This window comes from Camelus bactrianus, chromosome 10 (assembly GCF_048773025.1).
Source record: "Camelus bactrianus isolate YW-2024 breed Bactrian camel chromosome 10, ASM4877302v1, whole genome shotgun sequence".
NCBI classification, from domain to species: Eukaryota; Metazoa; Chordata; class Mammalia; order Artiodactyla; family Camelidae; genus Camelus; species Camelus bactrianus.
This window is the reverse complement of record NC_133548.1, coordinates 34050817-34077677: the sequence shown is the minus strand read 5'-3', so window position 1 is coordinate 34077677 and position 26861 is coordinate 34050817. Positions and strand designations below refer to the sequence as shown.

General features: G+C 47.5%; 1 protein-coding gene across 12 annotated transcripts in view; it reads left to right on the top strand.

Annotated features, from left to right (window-relative positions):
• The window catches only part of NAV2 (neuron navigator 2), a 690492-nt gene that overhangs the window by 621992 nt on the left and 41639 nt on the right, over positions 1-26861 (top strand). For 9 of the 12 annotated variants that reach the window (XM_074372244.1, XM_074372243.1, XM_074372238.1 and 6 more), the window contains 10 exons: positions 2819-3110; positions 3845-4547; positions 7278-7745; positions 8346-8411; positions 9804-9848; positions 12290-12450; positions 13887-14075; positions 20195-20247; positions 25320-25343; positions 25451-25525. In XM_074372244.1, coding sequence (XP_074228345.1) covers positions 2819-3110; positions 3845-4547; positions 7278-7745; positions 8346-8411; positions 9804-9848; positions 12290-12450; positions 13887-14075; positions 20195-20247; positions 25320-25343; positions 25451-25525 — 2076 coding nt within the window. The remainder of the gene's footprint in view (positions 1-2818; positions 3111-3844; positions 4548-7277; positions 7746-8345; positions 8412-9803; positions 9849-12289; positions 12451-13886; positions 14076-20194; positions 20248-25319; positions 25344-25450; positions 25526-26861) is intronic. The other 3 variants (XM_074372240.1, XM_074372239.1, XM_074372242.1) reach the window with 3 other exon arrangements.

Sequence of the window (26861 nt, the reverse complement as noted above, 5' to 3'; positions counted from 1 at the left end):
TCATCTCTTAATTCCCCTGGTGCCACCACATGATCGGCATATAGCTCAGGAGGGGTTTGCTAAGGAGATGTGAACTTAAAACCAGGAGAGTGTCCCAGGGCAGGTGTCGCTGTGCACAGAGAAGCTGGGAGCCTACCCCCCAGACCACGTTGTGGAGGCTGTGATGATTGGATGATTGTTCTTTCCAGAGGGGAATTCAAGTCACAGTCTCAGACTAGGGACTTGAGCACTTTGTCTGCCATTGGTGGTGGAACCTCCACAGTTCTGAAGGTTCAACCCAGAGGGTACCCTGGAACTGCTCCAGAGTGGGAGTTGGGGAAGGCCACTACAGGCCATCCAGAGTAGAAGGAAAATCAGCTGGGTGTGGCTGTTGTGTTAGGTACCACTGGGCATGCAGCATCCTCACGTACTTGGACTTATCCTCCAGGAAGGTGGTATAGCATTGTGGCTAAAATATGGGCTCTGAACTTAGGTTCCTTGGAATCCTTGCACTGTGTCATCTTGGCCAATTCTCTTTTCTACTCGGTGCCTTATGTAAAATTGAGATTATGAACTGTAACTTCCTCATAGCTTTTTTGCTGAGGATTAAATTAAATGATACATGTAAAAAGCACTTTAGCCCAGCGCCAAGCACATAGTAAATGCCTAGTAAGTTTTCATTTTTACTGCTACTACTATTAGCACCACTACAATTTGATCAGGAAAAATAAGGTATAGGAACATTAAAAAATGAGTTAATGCAGTACCCCAGGATGTGGTAAGTGCTAAGTTTTCAGTACCTCTTAGAGTGTATTAGAATGTGTTAGAATATACTTGAATATAAGCTCCAGGGGACTAATAATTTGTACTTTGTTCTTATTCATTGTAGTATATCCAGTATCCAAAAGCTTGCTTGGCACATAGTGGCACCCAATAAATATTTATTGAGTGAATATTTCCAAAGCCAACCTCTTTTCTGCCTCAGGGCCTTTGCACGTGCTATTCCTGCTACCTGGCATGCTCGTCCTTAAACTCTTCTCTTAGTAAATTTCTTCTCATTCTTTAGGGCACTTCTTCAAAAAGGTCTTACTGGACCACTGTCCTTACCCCTGTGTTCATCATCTGAAGTTACATCAATGTCTGTATTTCTTTCTCAGACTCCTGGTCCTTTCCTTTTTTTTTTTTTGTCTTATATTTCCAATCCCTGCCTCTTTCACTGGATCATAAACTTCAGGAGGAATGGGAACCAATCTTACTCCCAGACCCTCAGACCCACAATGTCTGCTGGTTCTCCTCCACAGGCATCCTGGAGGAAATTCTGGTTGAATGAATATACTGAAAGGTTTAGAGGAAGGAACATGGGCTGGGGTAGTTGGGACACGGAGTGAGTAGCGTGAGTTTCCGCTCATCTGTAAAACTGAGATGAAGACAGTGCTGCTTACCCTCCTTGACCAGATATTGGTCGGAGTCAGATGAGGTCACTTTGTCACAGCGTTCTGTGGCTGGAGAAGCATGTGTTCATTCATTTGCTCGTTGACTCATCAGGCCTTGATTGAGTGCCTGCTGTGGGGACACCTGTGTGCCTTGCCGCAGCTGAGGGATGAGCTTCTCAGTGTTTCTGTCCTCCTCCTCCCTCTGATGCCTGGTACCTAGTGGGAACTTAAGCATGTGTTTGAGGAATGACTGAACAACAGAAGGCACTCATGAGGTCGCAAAGGGAGAGAGAGGGAGGCTGTGGTGGTGATGATATTGAGGCAGCTGAACTTGGGCTGCTTGTCTGTGTGTGGCTCTGGTCCCCTGTCATCAGTGTATTCCATGGGAGAAGTCGTTCGTACTAGTCTTGGATGACAGGCATTGGGCCAGATTCTTGCCAGGGCATCGTTTTGATTTCCTCCTCTTCTGATAATGTCCACTGTTGGTAGTTAACTATCACAAACATGGGACTTGTATCCTAGGAGAGCTACCCTAAAGTGTTGGTGACCTTCCTTCCCCATTCACTACGCTGCTTCTCCCTGCTGAAATCTCCTTGAGCTGGCCGCAACCCCTGGGGAGGTCCCCAAAGCTTTCTGTTTAGTGTTATGCCTTTTAACTGCAGCAAATCATTAACATCACACTTCTGGCCCCTCCTGGGCTCCATGGCCAGCAGGTCAGGCCTCTTCCAAAGAAAGCTGGCTAATTATATCCCTTGTCTGCACAAAATCCCACAAGACGAGCAAGCCGCGGCATATAAATGGAGCTGGGGTGGGAGCAGACACTCGCTGGCTCCTAGTGTTGAGGGGGAAGTGGCTTTTGAGGATTTGCTTCCTCTCAGCCCCTCTCTCTCCCTGATTTGAGGGGAGCTGGCAGCTGCCCTCGCTTGCTTGCTCTCGGTGTGTTAGACTGTGCGCTGTGCTGGATCCAAAGATCTCACTGCCAGTGGAGCGACAGGGAGACGGCAAACAAAGGGAAATGGGCTGGGAGGCTGGAGGCTGGATAGAGATCAGGCTGCCAGAGTTAGAAGAGGCTGGTCGCCAAGTGGCAGAGTTGGGGGCTGAGTTCCTGCCACATCTCTGTCTGCTGGTTCTCCTCCATGGGGCTCTTTCCCTCTTTTTCCTCTGGCTTCTTTTACTCTTCCTCCCTCACTCCCTTCTAAGACATATTCGTATTCCTTACTTTCCTTAGACCCAACAAGTCGAGCTTTTTAACCAGATAACGAGAGTACAAAGACCCAAACATTTTCAAGTAGTTATCTGTTATTTTTCCCTTACCTTGTCCAGTGCATTGACATTTTTCACTCTGGGGTGAGGGGCTCCCTCGCCTGGGGTTTAAGAAGGGCTAATTCAGAGGGTCTCCTTCACAGACCGATGCAGAGAAGCACTCGCAGGTGGAGAGGAATTCCCTGTGGTCCGGCGATGATGTCAAGAAGTCAGACGGAGGGTCAGACAGCGGCATAAAGATGGAGCCGGGGTCCAAGTGGAGGCGGAATCCCTCTGATGTGTCTGACGAGTCTGACAAAAGCACGTCAGGCAAGAAGAACCCTGTCATCTCGCAGACAGGCTCGTGGCGGCGAGGCATGACGGCTCAGGTGGGCATCACTGTGCCAAGGACGAAGCCAGCTGCTCCGGCAGGCACGCTCAAGACCCCAGGAACTGGTGAGTCAGAAGCGCGTGCTCTGTGTCGCATGCACGGTTGTCAGTTTCAAAACCAAATCTGCACAAGGACTTGATGATGTTTTAAAGTCCCTATAAATGTGCAGGTATTTCTTCTTTGGGTTTAGATCCTGCTAATAGCCAGCTTTCAGAACTTACCTTTTTCCAAGTGGCAATATGTAAGTGCGTGAGCCTCTTAAACTCTGAAGGCAGTTCACCTGCGGAGGTGTGTTGACTTGGTTTAAGCATGTGCTGGGTAAGAGCTAACAGGTACTCAGTGAAGACTATTCAAGGGCACATGGTTATGAGCTATTGGTTATGTTGAATTGATGTTGTCCATGATGTGAGGATATGTGTAAACAAAGGCACTGTTTTTGTAGGAAGGTGGGGTACCCCCTGAGAATATTAGGGACAGCTTTTTAATAGACAAGAGGAGAAAGGTCAGTAAAAGACAAGATCTCTTTCCCAGACCTATCAGTGTTTGGCTGGCTTTGGTTTATTCTAGGTAAATTTAGACTGCTTTGCAAATGAGGAAAGTCATTGACATCTCCTAAAAGGCTGACAGTTGTAGATGAGGTTATCTTTACAAAAAGCTCTTTCCTCTGACTCCCAATGGGACTGCTTCCCCTTAGGAGAAAGTGAACCAGTTCTTGGAAGGAGGGGAGAATTTTAAATAGACTGAGCTGGATGAGCTGGCTTCTTGGTTTGTGGTCTAACTTTACTGATTTCCCTCTTAGGAAAAACAGATGATGCAAAAGTATCTGAGAAGGGAAGACTGTCACCCAAAGCCTCCCAGGTGAAGCGCTCCCCGTCAGATGCCGGCCGTAGCAGTGGTGATGAATCCAAGAAGCCCCTCCCCAGCAGCTCCAGGACACCCGCAGCCAATGCCAACAGCTTTGGGTTCAAGAAGCAGAGTGGCTCTGCCGCTGGTCTGGCCATGATCACAGCCAGTGGGGCCACTGTCACCAGCAGGTCAGCCACCCTGGGCAAAATCCCAAAGTCATCTGCTCTTGTCGGTCGGTCCACCGGTCGGAAGACAAGCATGGATGGAGCTCAGAATCAGGATGACGGGTATCTGTCTCTCAGCTCCCGGACAAACTTACAGTACCGGAGTTTGCCAAGGCCCAGTAAGTCCACCAGCCGGAACGGGGCTGGGAACAGGTCTAGTACCAGCAGCATAGATTCCAACATCAGCAGCAAGTCAGCAGGCCTGCCAGTGCCCAAGCTGAGAGAGCCTTCCAAAACAGCCCTGGGCAGCTCTTTGCCAGGTCTGGTCAACCAGACGGATAAGGAGAAAGGCATCTCATCTGACAATGAGAGCGTGGCTTCCTGTAACTCAGTGAAAGTAAACCCGGCAGCCCAGCCTGTGTCCAGTGCGGCTCAGGCCACTCTCCAGCCAGGAGCCAAGTACCCGGATGTGGCCTCCCCCACGCTCCGCAGGTAAGTGGGTACATGGCACCGAGCGGAACTGGAATACACGGAATGGCATCCTGGATCAATAATTTCCTGCTTTTCAATTGAGGCAGCCTCTCTTTTTCTCCATTTCTGGTTTGGTCAGATGCTGCCGGAAGTTTTACAGTTAACGGATTATTTTCCCATATTGAAAAACATAAGCCTCTGGCATCAGTCATCCTGGGTTTGAATCCTAGGTCCTCCTTAATGAGCCGCCATTTAACCTCTCTTAACACTTCTGCCTCTGTTTCCTCATCTGTATAATGGGGATAATGATACCTACCTGAGAGTTCTTGTGACAATTAATCTATGTAGCCATGTCTGGCCCATAGTAAGTACTCAGTAAAAGTTAGCCACCATCAAAGATGAGACCCCAATATACCCTCAAATCTGGATGGGAACTCAAGGGAAGCAGACAGGTTTTTGTTTTTTTTTTTTCTCATCTTAATGCTGTGACTCAGATTCCTCATCATTATGCCAGACAGTGATCTTGGCCAGATCTTTTTCCCAAATAGTCCAATATCCCCCACATACTTCTTTATACTGCATGCATAATTCCAAATTAGTCTCTGCAATTTTAGCTTCCTTAAAAAAAAAAACCTCTTAAAGCAGAAGGATTTCTGAAAAAGAGAAACTGATTTCCTATTACCTTAAAAAGACATTTTCCCGCATTTCCACACTGGGTAGAAATTGGTCCATGAAAATATGATTATTTACTTTTTTTTTTTTAACAGTTTCTTTTCAGTTTATGCAACTTTTGCCTCTTCATGCTATCTCATTATAATATCCACTGGACCATCCTCAAAACTGCAGCTGCATAGGGCAGAGTTCATCCTACCTTCCCACAAAATTTCTTGTCATAGGAAAGAGTAAATCCCAAGAATAGAAAATTTAGCAGTGAAAAAAATTAAAATGTGCGCATGTACATATAGGGTGAAAAGGAATGTTTGCAAAGACTTCAGAAGAAGCATTCCACATGAAAGGTGTAATGAAGCAAGCTATTCACTGTTCTTTGTCTAGACTTGATTATTAGAATTTCAGTAATGATTCTTTTTTCAAGGGAAGGTCCTATTGGGCTCCTCTTTGTTGTTTTAACAGATTGCTTATAAATGAAAATTTTCTCTGCTTCTTGCCTCAAGTATATTATATATAATATTAGTTCTTTGGTATTATAGATTTCCTTTAGTAACTACAAAGGCTTTTTACTAGACCCTTAGGCTAGTGTAATAGAATAGTTGAAAATGCTTGCATGTTCTTCGCCTCAGCGTTGAGCACCTTTCAGCCCATTCCTGGCAATTACATTTTTCCCTTAATAGTTAAGGTGTTTTCAGTTCTCTCGTGTGTTGGTTTGGAGAAGACAAATCTTAGGTGAAGTGTGATAGCTGTCTTCAAGTGATTTGAATGACGAACAGACAAAAGATGGGATTTTTTTCTATGTAGTTCCATTTGGCAGGACTAGGAGCAATGTGTAAGAGTCAAAGGTGGATGAGATTTTGATTCCCTAACTGTTGGAAGTACTAGGCAGCAGAGCCACTTATCCTTTGGAGTGGAGTAGTGAGGCCCCCATCACTGGATGTATGTAAGCACTCTAAAGCCAATGTTCTGCAATGGGATAGTTCTTTCTCTGTCACCAGGCAAAAAGTGTTCCTCATCTGTCACCAGACATGGTAGTGAGGGTTGATTATGTGTTGGTGTGTTTATTTTGACAATAATTAAGGTTTGTAAGGACTGTTTGGAGATGACACAAGCCAAACACACCACTTTGAGCAACTGGGTGGAAGGGAACCTGCCTAGCATAATATGCAGTGGTATCATCACTTTCCAGAGGGTTCCACCGTTCCCTAAGGGTTTTTGCAGATAAGTAAAGGCATTCCCTTACTGGAACATGTATTGTCCTTTGACTTAAGGACACTTTCTCCATCCAGCCAGAGAACCCTCTGTCAAAGAAGGAAGTATTTGTGCCTTTCCCTGTGCTCTGACAGCATGCTCTTGGTCACGAGCAGTGGGGGAGATGATGTGCACTGGCATTTCTGGTGTCTGTCCCACAGTCACAGTTCACACCCAGCACGTCTGGTCCAGCATCTTGTAAACCCAGCAAGGTTTTGTGTCTGTCACTGGGCAGTGCTGGCTCTCTGGACCTAGGCCCCAAAAGACACATCTTTCGGGCTGGGCTTTCATGTGAGAATAAATCTGTGAACATACGTTGCCCAGGCCTCCTCTAGATCTGGACTCCTGTTCTTGATTCTACATGTTGTGCTTAGAGATCAAAGAAACCAAATCCTCTGGAGCTGAACTGTCATAAACGGAGCGCCTGCTTTGTGCCTGAGGTCATGAATACAAAGATGATTAAGACAGCTCTTTTCCCTCTAGGTGGTTCCTGGACAAGGGTAATTTTCTAGTTACTCTATTCAGGGAAAGAAACAGAAGCAAGATTGGGACCAGCGAGGGAGAGGCCCGTTCTGTAGAAAATTATTACCCCGTCTCCCTTTGGCCCAATGACTCAGTGGCAGCCTAGAACTTGAAGGTGGAGCCTTTGCTGTCCCAGGGCCCAGCCCCACTGCGTAGCAGCCTTTCCCAGGGAATCACCTTGAGCCATTTGAGTGGGAAGGACCATGGCTCCCTCCCCAGGGACTCTCACTGGCTCCTTTCCTGGGCCCCAGTTTCTGGTGCCCCTTGGTGTTGGGCATTCAACCCACACAACCCTCTGTCTCTTCACAGACTCTTTGGTGGGAAGCCTACCAAGCAAGTGCCCATCGCCACAGCCGAAACCATGAAAAACTCGGTGGTCATCTCCAACCCTCATGCCACCTTGACCCAGCAAGGTAACCTAGAGTCCCCCTCGGGCAGTGGCGTCCTGAGCAGTGGGAGCAGCAGCCCTCTGTACAGTAAGAACGTGGACAGCAACCAGTCCCCTCTAGCCTCCAGCCCCAGCTCGGCCCACTCGGGCCCCTCCAACAGCCTCACGTGGGGCACCAATGCCAGCAGCTCCTCGGCCGTTAGCAAGGACGGCCTGGGCTTCCAGTCGGTCAGCAGCCTCCACACCAGCTGCGAGTCCATCGACATCTCCCTTGGCAGCGGAGGGGCACCGAGTCACAACTCCTCCACCGGCCTCCTCGCCTCCTCTAAGGATGACGCCCTGACCCCCTTTGTCAGAACCAACAGCGTGAAGACCACGCTGTCAGAAAGGTTGGTGCTGTGTGTTTGGCTGCCTTTGTCTCCCCAGAAGACACCCTTCCGAGAGTCAAAAGATGACGTTAGGAAGCCTGCATGTTAATTCACATTGGCCTGAAAGGTTTCCCTCTTTCTGGCCTTGCTCCCTGTTGTCTTTTTCCTGGTGGTTATTCTCAGTGCTCAGAGCTGCTGGAATTCTCAAGAGGGCAGACTGAATGCTTTCATTTGAAATGGCATTCTGCCTTTGAAGTCCTTCCATTTTGTTTTGTTTGTTCATCGACTGCTTCTTGCCCCGCCCTTTGTAACTGCGCAGACCAAGCAGGTGGAGTGCGCAGTGGGGTGCCCCTTCAGCACGCTGCTCCTCGGAGCAGACACCCTCCCCCTGAAGGGCTGCCTGCCGGAGTGATAGGAGAGCATGAAACCAGAATTGTCCTCAGAGCTGTGAATTCCACTGCCGTGGTGATTCATGTCCATTTTCTCCACGTGGGGAAGAAAGCCAGTGTCAGCGCTGGGAATGAGAAAAACGTTCCGGTCATTGTGTATAACAGCACCCCTCCCCCCACTTCCTTCCAATCTAATGTTCCTTCTCTTGTTTTCTACCTGCCGGCCTTCTAGCCCTCTCTCTTCCCCTGCCGCTAGCCCTAAGTTCTGCAGAAGTACTCTGCCCAGGAAACAGGACAGGTAATGACATTACTGTAGGCTGGGGACCCCACTGAGCCTCTAGGGTCCTCCGCCCCCATCTGTGTCAAGCCGGATGTTTTGTGTGAGGCTGTTGGCCTGAGGCTTCTGCTTGTGTTTGTGGCCCCAGTGTACTCTGTGTCCCCCCAGGCATGCCAGTGAGGGGCTGTTCCGCCATCCACAAGGCTGGGGGAGAGGTGGAGTTGGGCCGGCCCCTTCCTCCCCAGCTTGGGAAGGAACCTCAAACCTGCCACCTGACGTGGGCGGGCAACAGAAGCTCTCACTCGCATCTCCGCGTCCCCGTGGCATGCTCCTGCTCCCAGCTCCCAACTTCCTGCCCTTTCTCCTCTCTTTCCCTGCCCCCCAGAGGTGACCTCCCACCCACCACGTGGCTTGGCCCTCGCCTATGTCTCCCCCATCCGCACTCCGCAGCTGGCTCTCTCTGTCTCTGAGTCCTCTGCTGCAGTTTGGCTCTGTATCTCGCAGGCTGTGGTGTTCTGTGTGCCCGTTTCCTGGGATGGTAAGCAGACTGTGTACAGTGCTGAGGTTTTACAAACAAAGAGGCTCGCTGGCCTCCAGCTGCCCTGTGGGTGGGCGGGCCTCAGAAATGAACACTGACCTTAAATTTGTGGAAGAGCCATGTCTTGGCCAAACATAATAAGCAGACGTTGTTTCATGCTAGGAAACAAAATTAATGAAAACCCTCTTCACCTTGTCAACGGCAAAAACTTTGTTTTTGTCAGACGCACACCGAGCCTTTAAACCTGGCTCTTTGGAAATCCAAATGCCTTGACTTTATCAGCCAGCAAGTTGTAACCTGCCCTGACTCTGCCCAGGGGGCTCAGCCCCTAGCTACGCCCAATGAGGGCCTCGCAAACTGAGAGGGACCTGGAATTCACTTGTTTCAGATGAATTCCAAAAATGCAGACTGCTGGCCTCTTGAAACCCTCCAACAAGTCCCTGCTGTCACTTGAAGTCATCGCCAGTGGCATTTGGGGGTGGGCCAGATCAGGGGTGTGGGGAGCCTGACATCTCTCTCTCCGAGAAGCAGTGGCGGTACAGCTGGGCGACTAGGCCGCGGACGGCATGGGCTCTGCTTCCAGGTCGGGGCGGCCCCCAAGTTTGGCTTTGAACCTGTGGCAAAGGAAGAGGCACTGGGGTTGAGTGGCTCAGACCTCCTGGTGACTGGGGTGGAGGATGCCCGGGCGTGAGCGCAGACCCGGGTTTCCTCCGTTTCCCGAGGCTGTGGATGTGTTGCATGCGGTGGAGCGCTCCCTGGTGAAGTGAGTCTCTTCCTCCAGATCTCTCGGCCCCTCCTGAGCCTTTCCCTCCTCACGTTGCCTGCTCTCCCTGCGCTTCTCTGAAGTTCTCATGTTTGTTTTAACTTTCCTACAGTGACCCGCACCTTGATAGGAACACTTTGCCTAAAAAAGGACTCAGGTATCTGTGTTTCCTCCTTGCATCCGTGCCATCTGGTGTGGCTCTGGGGCTTGGCTGTGTGACTCTCTCATGGCTGGCGGGGTTCGGGCTGGGCTGGGGTCCCCGCTTTGGCCACTGCAGCAGGACCCTTTGGACAACGGCTCCCCTCGCAACCCGCTTGTTCTCATCTCTCCATTTGTTGGCTTATTTGCTTGCGCAGAGGCTGTGGTCTTTCAGGCTCACTGTGGTCACCCCATCTCATGACAAGCATCCCTGTGCAAGCCCAGAGGGCAGTCGCTGCCACTTCTGGGGCCAGCGGGCTTAATCACAGATCACTTCGCCATGACCATTCTGTCCACGGGCTGTCTTCCGAGAGAAAGGATATGACTTGTAGCATGTTGATTTGCCAGCCGGGGCACCCACAAAGGAGAGAAGATTTTCCCCGCAATTTGAAGATATTTAATTTTTCAGCCCATAGAAAATTGCTAAAGACAGGCACTTTGCTCTTGTCTAAATATTTTAATTGAAAATTGACTTTTCAGTGCCCAGCAAGACCTGGGTGTGATCAGTGTGGAGTATAAAGAAAGAAAAGACAACCAGGAAGGAATGAATGTCCCTTCATTCACTCTTAAGTCATGGCTCGTTCTTGGCGCTGGCCCTGGTGAAACAAGATGCTATAGGTCACCACTGCTTACACCACCCACCTCACTTTGCCGGCCAGAGGGACTTCAGTTCTAACGCCTGCCCCACAGTCTTCATGTCTTATGGTTGCCGCTGTCATTTCTCCTGCTCTCTAAACACCTTGTTCTCTGTAGCATTGGCTTCACCCTGCACTAAGCATTAAATGCTTTTGCAAAACATGAAACTTGGAATGAAATGTTTCGTTGCTGTCATGTATGTCTGTAGTTAATAACCTGCAGCTCTCAAGGCTCAGAGCGTTTTGAACAGTAATGGGAGGTAGGTATCAATGCTTCCTTTCAATAGGAGCTCCGAGTAAAGCCAAACACCAAAATCTAAAAATAAAAGTATTGAAAAGGCCCCCAGCAGACGTCCCAAGGCAGGAAGTTCAGCCCAGTGGCCTTAGAGGGGGGAGTTGGCAAGATCTTTTGTACCGAACAGTTTTCATCATGCCTGTGAGGGCTGCTAGTCAGCACCCAGGTTCGTGCTTAAATCACGGCCACTTAACATGCGTTTGAACTCAGTGCCCCACTGTTGCTCTGAGAGTAAGCTGACTTCTTTGAATATTAACATTTTGAAATTCTGTGTTTATTTCTGGAGCAGATCTATCCTATGAAAATGATGTAGCTCTGACTTTTAAACATTGTTTTTTTAAAAACTGAGAATAGAGATATGTGACAAGGTATATTCAGGCAATTGGTGTGACCTAGGAAGCCCATCAACTGTTGTGAAAACTTTCACATTAAATACTATGGGAAAAGCACTTGGTGCTCCCTCTTGCCCTGACTCCCTTTCCAGCTCACCCACTCTGTACACACACACATCCAGTGCCGCCACCCCAGTGACTCCTCGTCCTAAGTCAGAAGACCCCCCTTTGTTTACGTAATCAGTAGTCACTCCCTGGTAATCTGTTTATAAGTCCAAAGTACTCTGGCCACTTGGGCACTTTAGAAACCTGAGATGCTGCCTGTGGTCATAGTGAGAAGAGCATGCATTTGGGAATCAGACAGATATGGACTGAAATCTCGGCATGTGATTCAAGGCAGGCCGTCATCCTCTCTGAATGTAAAATGGGAATAAGAGCATCTGTGCTGCTGGGAGGGTCTGAGGCTTTGGCGAGATAATGTCTTTGAAGGCACCTGGTACGTTGGAGACATTGAGTAAATCATCACCAAATATGCTTCAGAATAAATGAGGAGGTGGATCACGTGACTTCAGAAGCTCCTCCCCTGTGTGAAACCCAGTGATCTGGGGTTCCTGTTGAGAAGACTGTCTCATGCTGGATTGCAGCAACTACTGCTGGCGTCGGTCTCCTCACACCTCCCTTTACATGTCTGGTTTCTGATACTCTGTGATTCATGGCCACTTACTTGCGCTCTTGAGTGCAGATGCCATGAGCTATCTAATTAAAACTTCCTCCAAGCTCTGACAGCGGCTTGTTTTGTTGCTTCAAGTCTGTCAAGGTGGGAGCTTTGAAATGACACTGTCATGAATTAACAAGTGACAGATACTCCCAGGGACGGCTCTTCTGAGCATTCACCAGTCTTGCTCCCTTTATGTAGTTCCCTCCAAACTAAAAGGAATCGCAGTTTTCCCCAAAGACGGCCAAGTAACAAAAAAGGTTTCGAGGAACTTCGTAAGTTTCAGGAGGTGTAGTGAGCTGATTTTTCAAACAGTATCTTTGGATGTATACTTTCTTGGTATACGTTTATCATCAGCTCCAGGGAGCTCATTTTCACAAGCATTGTTCACAGTTAATCCCAGTCTGATTTCTGTCTGTCCAGGTATACTCCCACCTCCCAGCTTCGCACACAGGAAGATGCAAAAGAATGGTTGCGGTCGCACTCTGCAGGGGGCCTGCAGGACACCGCTGCCAACTCCCCCTTTTCCTCTGGCTCCAGTGTGACTTCTCCTTCCGGAACCAGATTCAACTTTTCTCAGCTGGGTGAGTAGCCACTTGTCATTAGCTGGGTTGAGCTTAGGCCTTAGGCCAGAGCTTATCTTGCATTTTGAAAGACGCATGTGGTCACAAACAGGTGGTCACATCACTCAGTATCTGATCAGCCCTCAGCAATGTAGTTTGATTATAGGAGAGTGATAGCCAAAGAAGTAGAGAAGAGAGAAACATTTTTGGTTCTCTCATCAGTAATTTCCTGTCCGTGGCTGATACAGTGTTAGAGCAGAGAGCAAACCATCCCACGGAATGAGAAGAACGTATTCTGAGACCTCTGAAGAAGTAGATTTTACAGCATATCCCATGTTTGGTCATCCTCGTTACTTTATTAAACTGGAAATAAAGATCAGGTTTTGACTGAACAAGTGTTTGGAAGTGCCTCCTTGGAAATTCTTGGAAATGCCTACCGGTGACATAATGCTTTGACTGGCACAGGGAGGAACAGAAAAGAATTCGTAACACAGTCCCTGCTGACATGTCAACGGATGCTTTTTTAGAGAGGCCAACACCCACACAGACTCATAAATAGGGTCACAGGGAACAGTCCAAAGCTTTACATGAAAGTGAAAAAACTGAGTATGAACAGATAGCAAGTATTACATGCAGTTAGAGAAGTCAGAGAGCTCAGTCCTGGCTGGAATGACTGGGGAAGATTACATGGAGGTGGCAGGATGAGAGCTGAGCCTTCTGAGACGGACAGAGAGGGAAGTAGTTTTTCCATTCTCATCTCATTCTTTAGCGAGGCAGTGTTTTCTGATTATTGCGAATCATAGACTCAATCTTTAAGGACAATCTCGTGGCTCATAATCAAGTAAGGCTTAGCTCTTCCTTTTTAATTAACCGAATGCATGCTTCTGAAATACTTAACATCAACAGAAATGGGCAAGATTTTAGTAAGAAAGCCAGATTCAGCTAAGGTAAGTGCGCCCACCTGCTTTATGTTGGAGCTCTGGAGGCACCATTACTAAAGCTTCCCCATCTGAGGCAGTGAGACCCATATTCATATTATTCTTTCCCGGCTGTAACTCTTTGAGGCCAGAGTTTCTTGTCACGCACAAATGCTTCCCATCTGATCAAAAGCCCGGTTGGACTATTTTGGGCTTTCGGCTTTAGAGAGAATTGTTCCAGATGAACCCAGAGAGTAATTAGCTCATGCCTGGAAGGTGACACTAGCTTGTCTGAATGTGCCAAGTTGGAAAGCTGAGGCCCAGAGCCTTGGTTTGGAACTGACCCACCTTTCCTCCCTTATTTTTAGCTCGAAGTGTGTAACTCAAATGCTGATGTGACTACCTTTTAGAAAATAGACAAGGGAGAGAATTTGACAGGGGCAGATGTGGCTGATCCGAAGCAGTCCCCTCTTCGTCCCCATTCAGGATTTAAACAGAGACATGAATTTCCAACCTTTTGACTGACTCCTGTCCTTCCAGCGAGTCCCACCGCTGTCACCCAGATGAGCTTGTCCAACCCCACCATGCTGAGGACCCACAGCCTCTCCAATGCTGATGGGCAGTATGACCCGTACACGGAGAGCCGCTTCCGGAATAGCTCCATGTCCCTGGATGAGAAGAGCAGAACCATGAGCCGCTCGGGCTCATTCCGGGATGGGTTTGAAGAAGGTAAGCAAACCAGGAGATTCCCCCTCTCTCGGGCTGTGCAGAGTGGTTTATGGTCCTCTATACCGAATTCACTTGATTGACCTAAGAGCCCACTGGTATGAGTTTCTAATTTGCCTGCTTAACTCTGGGGGTTGGGCCTGGGGAATTCTGAAAAGTAGTGTCTGAGTAGGGTCTCACTTAACCTCGCTGAACTTGAAGGAAGAGGCTGCTGAAAAAACACTGGTGAACCCTCGGGTTGACCGAGTTCCACTCTAGGTTTCTCTCTCTTGGACTTGGTCCCTAGCTTCTTGGCACACGCATCCATCATGAGGTTCAGCTGCTGGTGCCCCACCTTGGCAGCGCCAGTCACTGCAGGGTTCATCTCCGTGTGCTGACGCACCTGCATGGCTCTATGGGGGGGCTGTGGGCAGCTGGGCCTCTCCACCTTGCTCCAGAATTTTCTATTTCTTTTCTCCAGCACCAGTTTTTTTGGTAAGTTTATTGCATTCAGTTATGCCCCACTCCTTTGCTCACTAATTGGGAATATTTGGGGTTGGGTTTTTCTATTTTGTTCATTTTCATCAGAATTTGGGGAGAAAGCTACTGTGGGCATCCTCCCCAGCCATCTAACTCAGTTCATGTCTCTTCATTCCTTCACTCAAGGTGTGAGTTAGGGGAGAGCAGTCGAAATGTCGTGAAAGGACACCCCCCCGACCCCCCAAAAACTTCCCAAAGATGGGAATGGTAAGACATGGGGGTCAGTGCCGTTGACTCATGGTGGAGGATATGCGATAGTGCCACCACGGTTTGAATTCCAGCCCCACTACTTCTTAGGTATATGATTCTGAACAAGTTAACTTCACCTCTTGGCCCCTCTGTTTTTTTCACTGATAAAATGAGAGTACTCAGTTCGTGGAATTATGTGAATTAAATGAGATAATATATATAACTGTTAACCCAATAATGTTAGGACCCATCACAGCCTGAAAACGCGGCTTCAGCATTGGTGTTCTGGCAGCTGAAAGTCCCCAGCCAGAGATGGGAACTCTCGAAGCAAATGGAGCCCAGGCCGAGGGCCATAGCCCTAGCTGTACCTTTTTTGCCAGTGACAGAATGGAGTAGGGGTGGAGAGGAGAGTCATGGGTGCTTTCCCCTGCTCCCAGTGCTTGTGAGAGCGGGGGAACATGCCCGGCGTCCTCCTGGTAGGAAAGAACAAATAAACTTGTGACTGTCGAGGAAATCCCTAAATAAGTCAAGAGAGAGAGATGCAGGATATCCGCTTCTGCTATGCCCAGTGTTCTTTTAAACAGAAATCTTAAGAGTTTAGTTCAGAGCAGTTGCCCCCTGGTTAATCTTCCTTAATTCTCTCCATTCTGACTTATGTATCATTTGCATCCAGTGACATCCAGTGAGCAGGCACCAGTCTGGAAATCCATCTATGGGGACCTGCTGGGACAGCGCATTAGGAGGGGGTGGAGCCTGAGTTGCTGAGTGTTTTGCTGGATTTAAGAGCTAGAAATGAGTGCTATACCCACTCAGAGCAGTACTAGTAAGAGGGTATATTGACTCTAAGGTGAAGGAGTAGGCAGTTTGTCTTGAACATTTTTCGGGTCGGTAGGTGAGCCAGGTGTGGCCCCAGAGCACTTCAGGCCTCCTGGTGGCGGCTCGAGTAGGGAGTGCGTCTGGTGCCGTATTCATCTCCTCTGTCCCGCTGTACCCGAGTGAGCAGTGTTCAGTACTGAAACTTGTCCAAACAAGCACACCTCGCCTCGTAAAGGTCCAGGACCATTCCCGTGTCATCATCAGATGGCTTTTATTTATTCCATCTGGAATCAAGCTGTCAGGGAGCACAACTGTGGAATAGCTGGGATGTCAAAGTGACATTGATAAAAAGTGCTTGCCCACAAGCAATGTCTAGACTTTTGTAAACCCTGATGATTCATGGTGACATGGAACTGAAGCACAAACGTGAAGATCAAGTTTGGGGAGAAGGGGTAGGGACTGCTGTCGATAGACTAATAAACATGTAGCATTTTCATCTTTGGGGAAATTTGGCATTGGATTGATTTTATTTCTTCCAGGGCTGTTACGTTACAAAAACAAAATAGGGCTTGTGCAGTTAGGTGTTTTTAGTTCTATTGGGTGAAGACTTTTTTTCCCCTGTTGAATATGTAAACTCCCAGTGTTGCAGAGACAGTTGGGAAAAAAATTCACATCTCATGTTCAGACAGAGTAGAACTTCCTTATGAGAGGCAGTTAGGTATATCATATGCCAGAAGGCGGGATAGAAATTTAGGAAGAATTAGCACAAGTACTTGGGTGAGGGTTTTGTGGGATTTAATTAGCACTTTCCATTTTGAAGGAAGTGGGAGTCATAAATATGTAGATCAGGTACAGGCATGGCCCAGGTGCAATCTTTCAAATATTTTCAGGTAAATTAATTTCTATCAGATGCATTATGCAATCTTAAAGTCAACTTGAATACTGTACTTTAGGGAGATGCTTGAGGCATTTTTTAAATGAATGTCTTTGGAGGGAAAAAAAAATCCAGGAACTATACAATCATCCCTAAGAGCTGGTGCCATCTAAATCAGTTCATGTGGAATCCACAGGAACAGAGCAGCCTGTTAATAAAAAAAATCTTGTACTGCAGCTTACCTGTGTTTCTAGCCCCTGAGTTACACTTGGATTCAAATCCTGGCACCTCCACTGTTAGCAGTGTGACTTTGGCTAAGGGGTTTGACCCTGCTGAGCCTATTTCCTGTTCACTGAAATGTGGAAAGTAATTGTATCTCCTTCAAAGGTTGACGTGAAGATTAGGTGAGATGCAAATCCTGGAAGGCAGTTAGCAGAATGACTTAGGGAGGGGTTTACTAAGTACTCAATCGGTGGTAGCTGTTGTCACAGTTGTCATGTTTTGTTTCATCCTTCTCCCCATGGACCATTTCAACCTCATTTTGTTTATGGAAAAATCGAACAGAAGTGACTTGGGGACTTCTTGCAGCCAGAACCAGGTCCTAAACGCTTGATTCTCAGCCCTCTGTTTTTCTACTCAATCCTACCTTACGCTTGGCTCTGCCTTGGCCACAGCTGGGCTTCCTTACCTGCCTGAGACAAACCCTGAACCTTCACCATCATGGGCTCCGTTTTCAGTTACACTTCCTTCGCTGATTGAGAGGGTGGCCTCTTAGCCATCAGAACTGCAACTCATTCTCACTGGCTCCTTCCCCAGCCCCTGGCGGTGGAGTGTGAACTAGAGTGTGATGCCCAGATTCACCTTCTCTCTCTGCTCCCGACCAGCAGTGTGTGCTTGGCCACATCACTTATCCTCTCTGGGCCTTAATTTACTCTTGAGTTCATTAGGAGTAGAAACTCCCGCCCTGTCTGGGAATATTACCTACAAATTCTCTGTGATGATGAGGATCACTTCAAACAACAGTATGAAGCAGAAAGTGCTTTGGTTAGTATGAAGCTGGATGGGTGGATGTATGTATGTATGTATGTATGTAGGGATAGACAGACAGATATGGTTCCCAAGTGTGACAGCAGAGGCATTTGTTTGCTTGATTGGCTGGAATATGCCCACTTGTCTCATTCTATCTCCTGAGTTCACCCCAACCTATGCATTAGGTAAGGGTGAAAGCACGCTCTTCTCAAACATGCACTTTTTGCTTCTTTGGTCCCAGCTTGTGCCTGTGTAGGTTGAATGAGGGCCTTAGGAAACCATTGTAAATATACCAAAAGACGTTACTAAAAACAAAACCCTCAGAAACCAGTAAACGAGGTCACTCAAGGGCAAAGCAGTCTCCACATTTCTGGTCCGCAGATCCTGTTCCTGATTGCTCTAGGACCTTAGGCAGGTCATTTAACCTCTCTGGGTTTCAAATTAGTCAATGGCAGAGATGGCCGATATAATCTCTGTAGTTTCTTGTAGCTTCAAATTTTTGGAGGTCCAGGTATCAGGAGGAAGATGCATGGCATGCCTTTGCTGTTCTGGCTTTGCAAGTCTCGTATGCATTTTGTCGTTTGAAAGTATCCTGGCCACATGACCCTGGTTCTGCCTTGGCTCAGTTCACTTGAAGGAGAGCCGGCTGCATGGTTCAGGCAGCCACATTCAGTTTGGGGGTGATTCTGGAAAGCAGGGGCTCTCTCTCTGGACCACAGCCTTGCTGTTGCTTTTTACTAGTGAGAGGAGTTAATTACAGAGAAAAATCCTACTGCCCCCCGAAGCCTGCCAGATGTGCTCCTCTCTGCCTGCGGCCCCACGCTTGTCCTGGAGCACTGCTGAAGGCAGTGTCGCTGAACGCATGTGTATGAGGTGGAGAAACAAGAAAAAAGTTCCTTTTTGCAGCAGCCCTGCGCAGACCTCTGGAGCGTGTCTGGAAGGGCGATGTGTTTGAAGGGAGGCTCCATGTTTCCCACATCCCTTCCTCCAACTTGGCCTCCAATATAGTTTCCCCCCAAGTGTCTGTGTCATGGGTCTAAGTAACTTTTCCCCTTGGCCCATTAGGCCACTAGGTTGGGGCATGAGAGGTCTCTGTTAATGTGTGGACATCTTAACACTGAAAGCCATTATTGGCCATTAACACCTTAAACTGCTTTTTATGGGCGTGGGCCAGGTGAGTCGTGGATGGAGGAAGTTGGTGGAAAAGACTTAGAATCCCAGGCATTGCTAAGGAAGGTGGATGTGAATGTCCGGGCAGGGGTAGCCTCAGAGCAACTGGCATCTTCTAAGAGAGAAGAGGACTAGAAGGCCAGGCCAGGAGCTGTGTGAGTTAGAGGAGGGAGGAAGCCCATCAGGTGCCGTCAGGGAAGTGAGGAAGGGCTCCAGGAGAAGCCGTGTGAACTGATCCTGGAGATTTGGACGGGCAGATATGAGACGCATCCCAGACCCGAGGGAACCGCACAGGCAGAGACTCTGAAGTGGCCGACTACTATGCAGGGCGCTCTTAAGAGAGACGTGCAGAATTCAGAGTGTGCTAGGAACACATGAAGGAAGAATGGGAGGTTGAGAGGTTTATTGGGAAGACGGTGTGGAGTCACCTGAGCTGTAGGCTGAGCCATTGGTCGGACATCTGTGGGCTGGTAGTTTCTGCCAGCTGCTGATCCAAGTTGAGTTCGCTCCTTGGGTGGTAAGTGAAAGCCATTTAGTACACACGGAAAGTTACTCCCCAGCCTCCCACTCTCAGACCACAGGAGAGAGCACAGTGTGGAGCAGAGGCATTCCACTCCTGGTCAGGGAGGCTGTGCCCCATTCAATATGATGTCTCGACAGGCATATTTCCACCTTTCAAACAGGCTGTTGAGAGATGAGTAAGAAAATGTCATGAACAAGTCTGGTTCCCAATAAGAGAAGTAACCCATAATACCTAGTCCTAGAAATGACCATGCTTTAAAATTACACGAAAACAGATCATAAAATGTCTCCATTGGCTGGGGGCAGGAGGGGGTGCAGAGGGCAGACACAAGGATGGTTCTAAGTCCCAAAGTACCAGTCACAAATGAAAAAGAGGACACCACTTGCTTGTCATTTTGTAGACTTGATAGAAATTGAACAAAGAACCTACAGGGTCATCTAGAATGAATTTACTGTGGCTGACAGCCAGCCTCCTATGTTCCAGATAATCAGCTCATCTTTTTGCTTCTACAAATGACAAATGCCAGCAGGATAAAAAATATATGTGCAATACAATCCTAACCCTAAAGGGAAACATTAGAAAAAAGAAGGGAGTAAAATATGCTGGCGCGGAGCAGGTAAAGGTTGCCTCTGGGTAATAGAATTATGAGTCACGCAGGTGATGGCAGGGGATATGTTTCCTAACGCTTCTCTGTACTTGAAAACTTTTACTTAGTAACTATGTATCATTTTGATAGTTAGGGGAAGAAAAGTATTTAGAAGTTATTAGGAAAGAAAATGTGGTAATAGAAAAGTGACTTTCATAGAAAATTATGGCTTATTTGGCACTGACCTGTCACCGAACCAGGAAAGGTTGGATCAAGGTGAAGTTGCTCCAAGCCTGGTAGTGTTCTCTAATGCTGAGTGTCTCCTTCCCGCCCCCTTTTTGGCTCCATAGGAGCCAGATGTATAATTCACCTTTCCTTTTCTTTCTTTCTTTCTTTTTTTTTTTTTTTTTAAATAGTTCATGGATCCTCGCTCTCCCTGGTTTCCAGCACGTCATCAGTTTACTCTACAGTGAGTATAAATCAATGCTGAGGGGCTCTGATCATGAGAGCTGGTGTTCCTTTATCAAATGTGTCAAAAATAAAATATAGGCATGTCTCCTAGAGAGAGTATTTCCATTATAAGGGGATCAATTCATTAGGAAACACGGTCTGAAATTTACAAACAGCTATTGATTCTAACGTACCAACCAATAAATCAGGAGCGGGCCGCTTTGTTAAAGTGGCGTCATGCTTTGGGTGGTAACTAGTAAGAATGTGCAAGAAGCTTTAGCCACCTGCGGGTAGACTTGACAAGAAAGGCTTTCACTTTTCAACCTTCTGTCTGCCTCAGTTTCTTTATCCATGACATAGAAAGAATAGCAGCCCCTCCCTTGTGGAGTTTGTAATGAGAATTAAATTTATGAAGATTCCTATTCATTGCAATGCAAATTCCTTGAGGACAAGGACTTTTTTCTGTGTTTATTCCTCATGCCTAGAACAGGGCCTGGCACATAGTAGGTGTTCACAAAGTAGGTTTGAATGAAATAAGAAAATGCACGTAAAGCAGTGAGTGGAGTGCAGCCAGCACAGAGGAAGCTGTCTTAAGTGTAGCTGTCATCTGTGCGAGGTCTACTGAACAAAAGCCAAATGCAGTCAAATATGGTGCTGGATTTGTCCAGTGATGCTTTTTATAGCTATGTACATAGCTATCTTAAAAACTGTAATTCTGGAATTCCTACAGGAAAAAAACCATTTTGTTCATTGGGAATTGGGAATTCTTCAGCCGTTAATTCCATGGAGAACAAAAGTTGTAATAATTCAGTGTTTGGTTATGCCAGCTATGTAGTGGGACACGTTGTAGATAGCCTCTTGTAAGTTACAGGCCATCCCAGAATCAAGTTGAAGAGACCAGGGCCTGACTCTTCTTTCTTAAACCTATAACAAGCAAACAGACTGGAGTGATTGCTGACATGGTCTGATTTGAAGGACCTAGAAACGCTCTCTTCTGCTTTTACCCACCTGGCCCCTCCAGCTCCAAAATATCTCTTTCCTCTGCTAGTCATCTTGTCTGAAGTTTCTTCAGAGTCCTGGCTTTCATTGTAAAAGCTTCATATAGAGTAACCTTGGGAAGGGGTTATTTAAGCCATTATCTCCGGGCGCATAGAGACGGCCTTCTAACTTCAGCTGTTGCGTCCACTGTGTCCTTCCCTCTAGAGTGAAGCTCGGTGATGTGGGTACTAGAGGTGGTTCTTTCCAACCTAGATTCACTTTGTCAACAGTATTTACTGACAGCAAGTACATGCCAGACTCTGGGCTGAGCCCGGAGGATGTAGTTTAGGTGGAGATAGGGGCCTGCTGACGAAAGAGGAAGCCGGAAGGCACAGGGGGACATGGAACTCTCATTTCACAGGGCTGGTGCAGCGCAGCCACAGCAGACGTTTCAGTGCCCGGGCCCGTGTTTTCCCAGGGAGTTCCCAGGGTTTCCCACCAATAGATAGGGGGTTGGGCCCTTCTCAGAAGACTGAAAAATGGGGGCTGGCCAGCATCAGCCAGCCTTGGAGGGAAAGAGCGTGAGCTTCTCCACCTGTGAGAATTCAGATACGGGAAACCATCACTTGCAGTTCCTGGCTGCTTCCCCTACATGCCCACCGTGGAAGTTCTTGCAGCCACAGGCCTCTCTTTCAGTAGCCCTTGTTCTGGGTATATGGACATGAGGCTGGTATTTTCATGAAATTTGAAATTGTCCTTTCTGACTTGATGTAAATTCACAAATTACCAAAGATCTAGTAAGAATGTTTAATTCCGTGTTTATCTGGATAGCAAGAGACCTGAGGCCGAATCATAGTTTTTTCCTTACTGCGTGACTTGGAACACATGACCTCTTTATTCTGGGTGTCTCCATTTGCTCCTGGCCTCAGGGAGCTAGGCCAGGTGGTCTCTGAGGTCCCGACAACCTCTGACATTGCACTGGTCACTGATTCAAAAGTTCCCCTGTGCTGTTCTTTACATATGCCTTCTCTGAGAATAGAGGTTGCTTTTGCAGACTCTTTAAAAAATAGTCTCACCTTTGAATGTTTTCATGATGGAGTGGTATGCTCCATCCGAGGGAGACTGCAAATCCAGCTAGGTGCTGTTACAGCCAAGCACTGATGTGTGGTCCTTTTTCTAGTCCCAGCTACTTGGTGATGATGAAATTCTGAAACAAATGCCCAGGCGCCTTTGTAAGGTGAACAAGTTTGTATTTGTTGTTTAAAATGAGATCTTTGGAGTCTCTTTAGTTGCCACCAGCCCAGACCAAAGAGTCTATTTAACACCTGAGTGTTTTAAAGGCTCTTACTGGATGATAATAGGCTCTTCCCCACCTGAAATCTCTGTAATTCTTAGATGTTCAAGAATGCTCATTTGGGCTGAAATTTGCCTATAATTTTAATCATGAAGGAAAGACAAGACGACCTGATGCTTAACAAGTGCCATGGAGAAGTCATGGCCAGCCCTTGGAACAGAAGAAAATTGGAGAGGCCACATCTGGCATCAGACTTGCTTTCTTGATTGGTAGGGAGCCGCAGTTGAGTTCCCAGAGGAACTCTGGAGTGGAGGGAGGTCGGAGCTTCACTCAGAGTTCCCAGATGTGCAGAAGAGCAGCAGAACCTGGAGTCAGGATAAAAAACACATGATTCCTCCAGGCTGCTGCTGAGAACAGGGGCCCAACCCCAGAAACAGGTGGGCACAGAGACAGACAGTGACAGAGGCCTGGGGAAGGAGCCTTAGGCCTGTTGACGGAAGTGTTTAGAAGTAGAGCTGGCCCTCGGTGGATGGTTCAGCCAGTTAACAGACCTCCACTCGCCTCCCACATGGCAGATAGCTGTGACCTTATCACCAAGAACTTGTCTCTTTTGGATCAGACTCAGAAGCCAGGTTATTTCTGGAAGGCCTCCAGGAGAATGTAGCTCTAGTCAAAGAGCAGGAGAATGGGCTGGTTATGATCATAGGCTCTGGAGCCAGACTACCTTGGATCCAGTCCCAGTTCTGCCACTTATCAGCTGTCACCACGGGCACATTAGATTAGTACCTTCTCAAAGGGTTGTTATGAGGATTAAATGAATAATGAATGTAAAAGTCTTGGAACTGTGTCTGGCATATAGTAAGTGTTCAATAAATGCTATTTCTTATTACCAGAATGTAAGCAACATCAGGTGAGGGACTTGGTTACGTTCACAGCTATATCCCAGGTTCTTAGAACAGTGTCTGACACATAATAGGAAATCAATAAATATTTAATAGGTGGTGGTATAGGGATGAATTGATGAACAGGCAGACAGACCAAAAGGGATGGCTCAAAATTATCAGAGAGGGAAGAGTAAGAACATCTGAGGACATCTTCCAACCTTCTCCTGAAGGTGCTTCTTAGATGAGGAGACTGTCTTACAGTGTGACTTTAGGTAAGATACCTAACCTCTCAGAGCCTCAAAAGGAATACAAACCTACTTTGTGGAGTTACTGCAAGGATTAACTGGTTTGGCTACAGTGTACCTAAAAATTAGTTGCTGTGATTGGAAGCCGGCCTGGAGGGAGGGCCTTCTTGGGCAGGATCAGGAGTGAGAGCAGCAGGGAGCAGCGTGTACAGGGAGGTCAGACAGGAAACAGCAACCCTCTTGTCCCAGCTGATGGGTATAGGGACTGTGGGGCCCAACGAATCATACCCCTCTGCATTCTGAACTAACAGAGAAGTAGACGCCAGAGTCAGGTGCTGATTTTTAAAAACAATGGGTTTATCACTAATAAAATTGGATTAGGACACACAGAGAGGACTTAAGGACAAAACAGGGTCCTTACTGATTTTCACTCACCTACCTGGCTCCCAAATCATTGCTCCACCCCAGGAGGTACAGATGGTGGAGTGTGGACAGAGGCAGGAACATTTCCAGCATTCCCAAGAATGTGTGTGTTGCGGGGTTGGGGTTTCTTCTTTTACGGCCCCCAAGGGAACTCCAGGAGAGACAATGACAGGTTCCCCCTGCAGCAGGTTCCCCCCTCCCCTGTGGGCTCCCCCTGTGGGAGGGGTAAGTAGGCTTGTAGTCTCTGGCTGGCAGATTGCTGTGACACCACAGACCCAGGGCCCCGTATGGATGGCTTTGCCAGTAAGAGGGCCTACAGGCTTCGTCCTTACTCCCCAGGGTCACAGGTAACTGGGGGACTCGAGATAGAGCAGCAGGAAGGTGCAGGCCACATTCATCCTTTACAGTCTGGGGAGGCAGCAGGCTGGCTGGTAGGCGCCCCCGGCCCCCCTCACTTTGGGGGAGCCCTCCTGCCCAGCTACTGTTTCTGCTGCGGTGCCCCAGGGAGATGCGAGGGGGGATACAATGGGGCAGAGTTAACCTGTGAGCGGTCCTCCCCGCCCCTCAGGTACGATTGCCAGGATACGTACAGAATGCCTAGTTAAATTTGAAGTTCAGATAAAAACACGCAATTTTTTAGCATTAATATTTCTCCACTATTGCACAGGACATACTTAAACTAAAAAAATTCACATTTAACTGGGTGTCTCGTATTTTTATTGGCTAAATCTGGTAGCCCTGCCCCAGCTCATTCTCTTCTCATCACACCTTCTCCTGAGTGCCAGACCCTAACATCATATCCATGTGAGAGCAGGAGTGCTCCTCATGACCAAAATAGCTAGAGTATTTCCTTATTCTTCCTAATTTCTTAAAATAATGTGCTGTTTGTGGACCTGCTGTATAGCACAGGGAACTATATTCAATTTCTTATAATAACATATAATGGAAAGGAATCTGAAAAGAAAAAATATATACATATGTGTGTAAATAACAGACAGAACTGCTTTGCTCTACACCTGAAACTGACATTGTAATCAACCACACTTCAACAAAAAATAAAATTAAACAAAGAAATAAAAAATATGCTGTTTGTATTTGGCCTTTCTGATTGGTCAAATTAATTAAACCAGTCTAGGAAAGTATACTGGGAAAGAAACTAGTAAGTCTTCAAGACTGCTGAAGTATCAAATCTGGTGCTCCCTTCAGGCTGGGATGTGCTTTTCTTTGTTCCTTGGCTGATCTAATTTTTTCTCCATTTTCTTTACAGCCAGAAGAAAAATGCCAGTCAGAGGTAAGGAACAGTTTGCTGATTTCCTTTATCGATTATCAATTATTTCGCCCAGCTCAACCTGGAAGTGGACTCCCAAGGCAAGTAACTCTGTCCCTTGTCATCTTTAGATTCGCAAACTACGGCGGGAGCTGGATGCCTCCCAGGAGAAGGTTTCAGCTCTGACCACCCAGCTGACAGCAAATGTGAGTAGAGACCCAGAGCGGTGCCCACGACTACCTTCTGAGCATTATAGAAGCCATGTGGTGTCATAAAAAGGACACAGGCTTTAGCATCGTGGGTGTGGATGTCGGCTTGGACACTCACTAGCTCTGTGCTTTGGGCAAATTCTTTAACTTCTGGGCCTGCCTTTGCTCGTCCATGCATTGGGGGATGATAATACTTACCTCTCAGGAGTGTCATGTGATCAGTACCTGGAATATATTCAGTGCTCAGAAATGTTCCTTTCTCTTCCCTTTCTCTGAAAATTTTCATCTTAAGAGGAAAAAAAAAAGAGATCTAAGGCGCCACAGTAAATATCTGACTGCTCTGTAATTATAATATACACAATTACGTGTTCAAGAGACACTGCCAACTGGCGTTCAATTCAGCAACTGTCTAAGTGCCAACTCTGCCCTGGGCACTGTGAATTCAACAGTAAAGCAAGCACAGTCACCGTCATCTTAGTGCTGTCTCTCTGGTACAGCAGAGAGACAAAACAGTTTTGCTATAACAAGATAACTGTTATGATAGAAATAAAGGGTGAAGGTTGTGGGAATAGATAGGAGGAGCACTTAGCACAGCCTTGGTGAGGCAGGGGGAGGTCAGGAAAGGCTTCCTGGAGGAGGTGACCTCTGAGGGATGCTGCGTAGGGGAGGATGCATGGGAAGGAAAGCATTCTAATGAAAGAGAGTAGTTGGTGCAAAAGCCCAAGGTGAAGATCTTGGTGCGTTTAGAAATTGTAAATAGCTTGGTGTAATTAGAATCTGTGTCTTGGATGTGGGGAAGAGCCAGGGGTAGAGGGGAGAAGGAAATGGGAAGGAGGAAGGCATCGAAGAAGGGCAAGGGTCAGGCCACATCATGGAGGTCTCTGCTGTTAGGTGGAGAGTTGAGCTTCCAGCGGAGAATAGCGGAGCCCTATGAGCAGAGCCGTGAGGTAGTTAGGGTGGCTTCCTCACTGCGGTGTGAGTATAGGATTTGAGGGGTCAGAGTAGGGTCAGAGATCTCCATATCCCATCAGACTAGTTTATGAATGAAGGAGCCTTGCTGCAGAGCCATGAGCCAGCCAGGGCTGAAGCTCAGAAGGCAGAGCCTGAGGTTTTGGAAGGTGCTAAGATACCTTAGAAGGAGGGCTTCCTACTCAGGTGTGCACAGCCCAGCCTGAGACCACAGGCTCTGTGTGTGAGCCTGTCAGAAAGAGACCTGCGTGACCCCTGCATGCTGGTAAAATGAAAAGCAGCTTCGAAAGATTGCCTTCTTTGAACTAGGAAGGTAATTAACATTTACCTGGAGCTTTCGCCCAGGTAATTCCTGGCTTGAGCC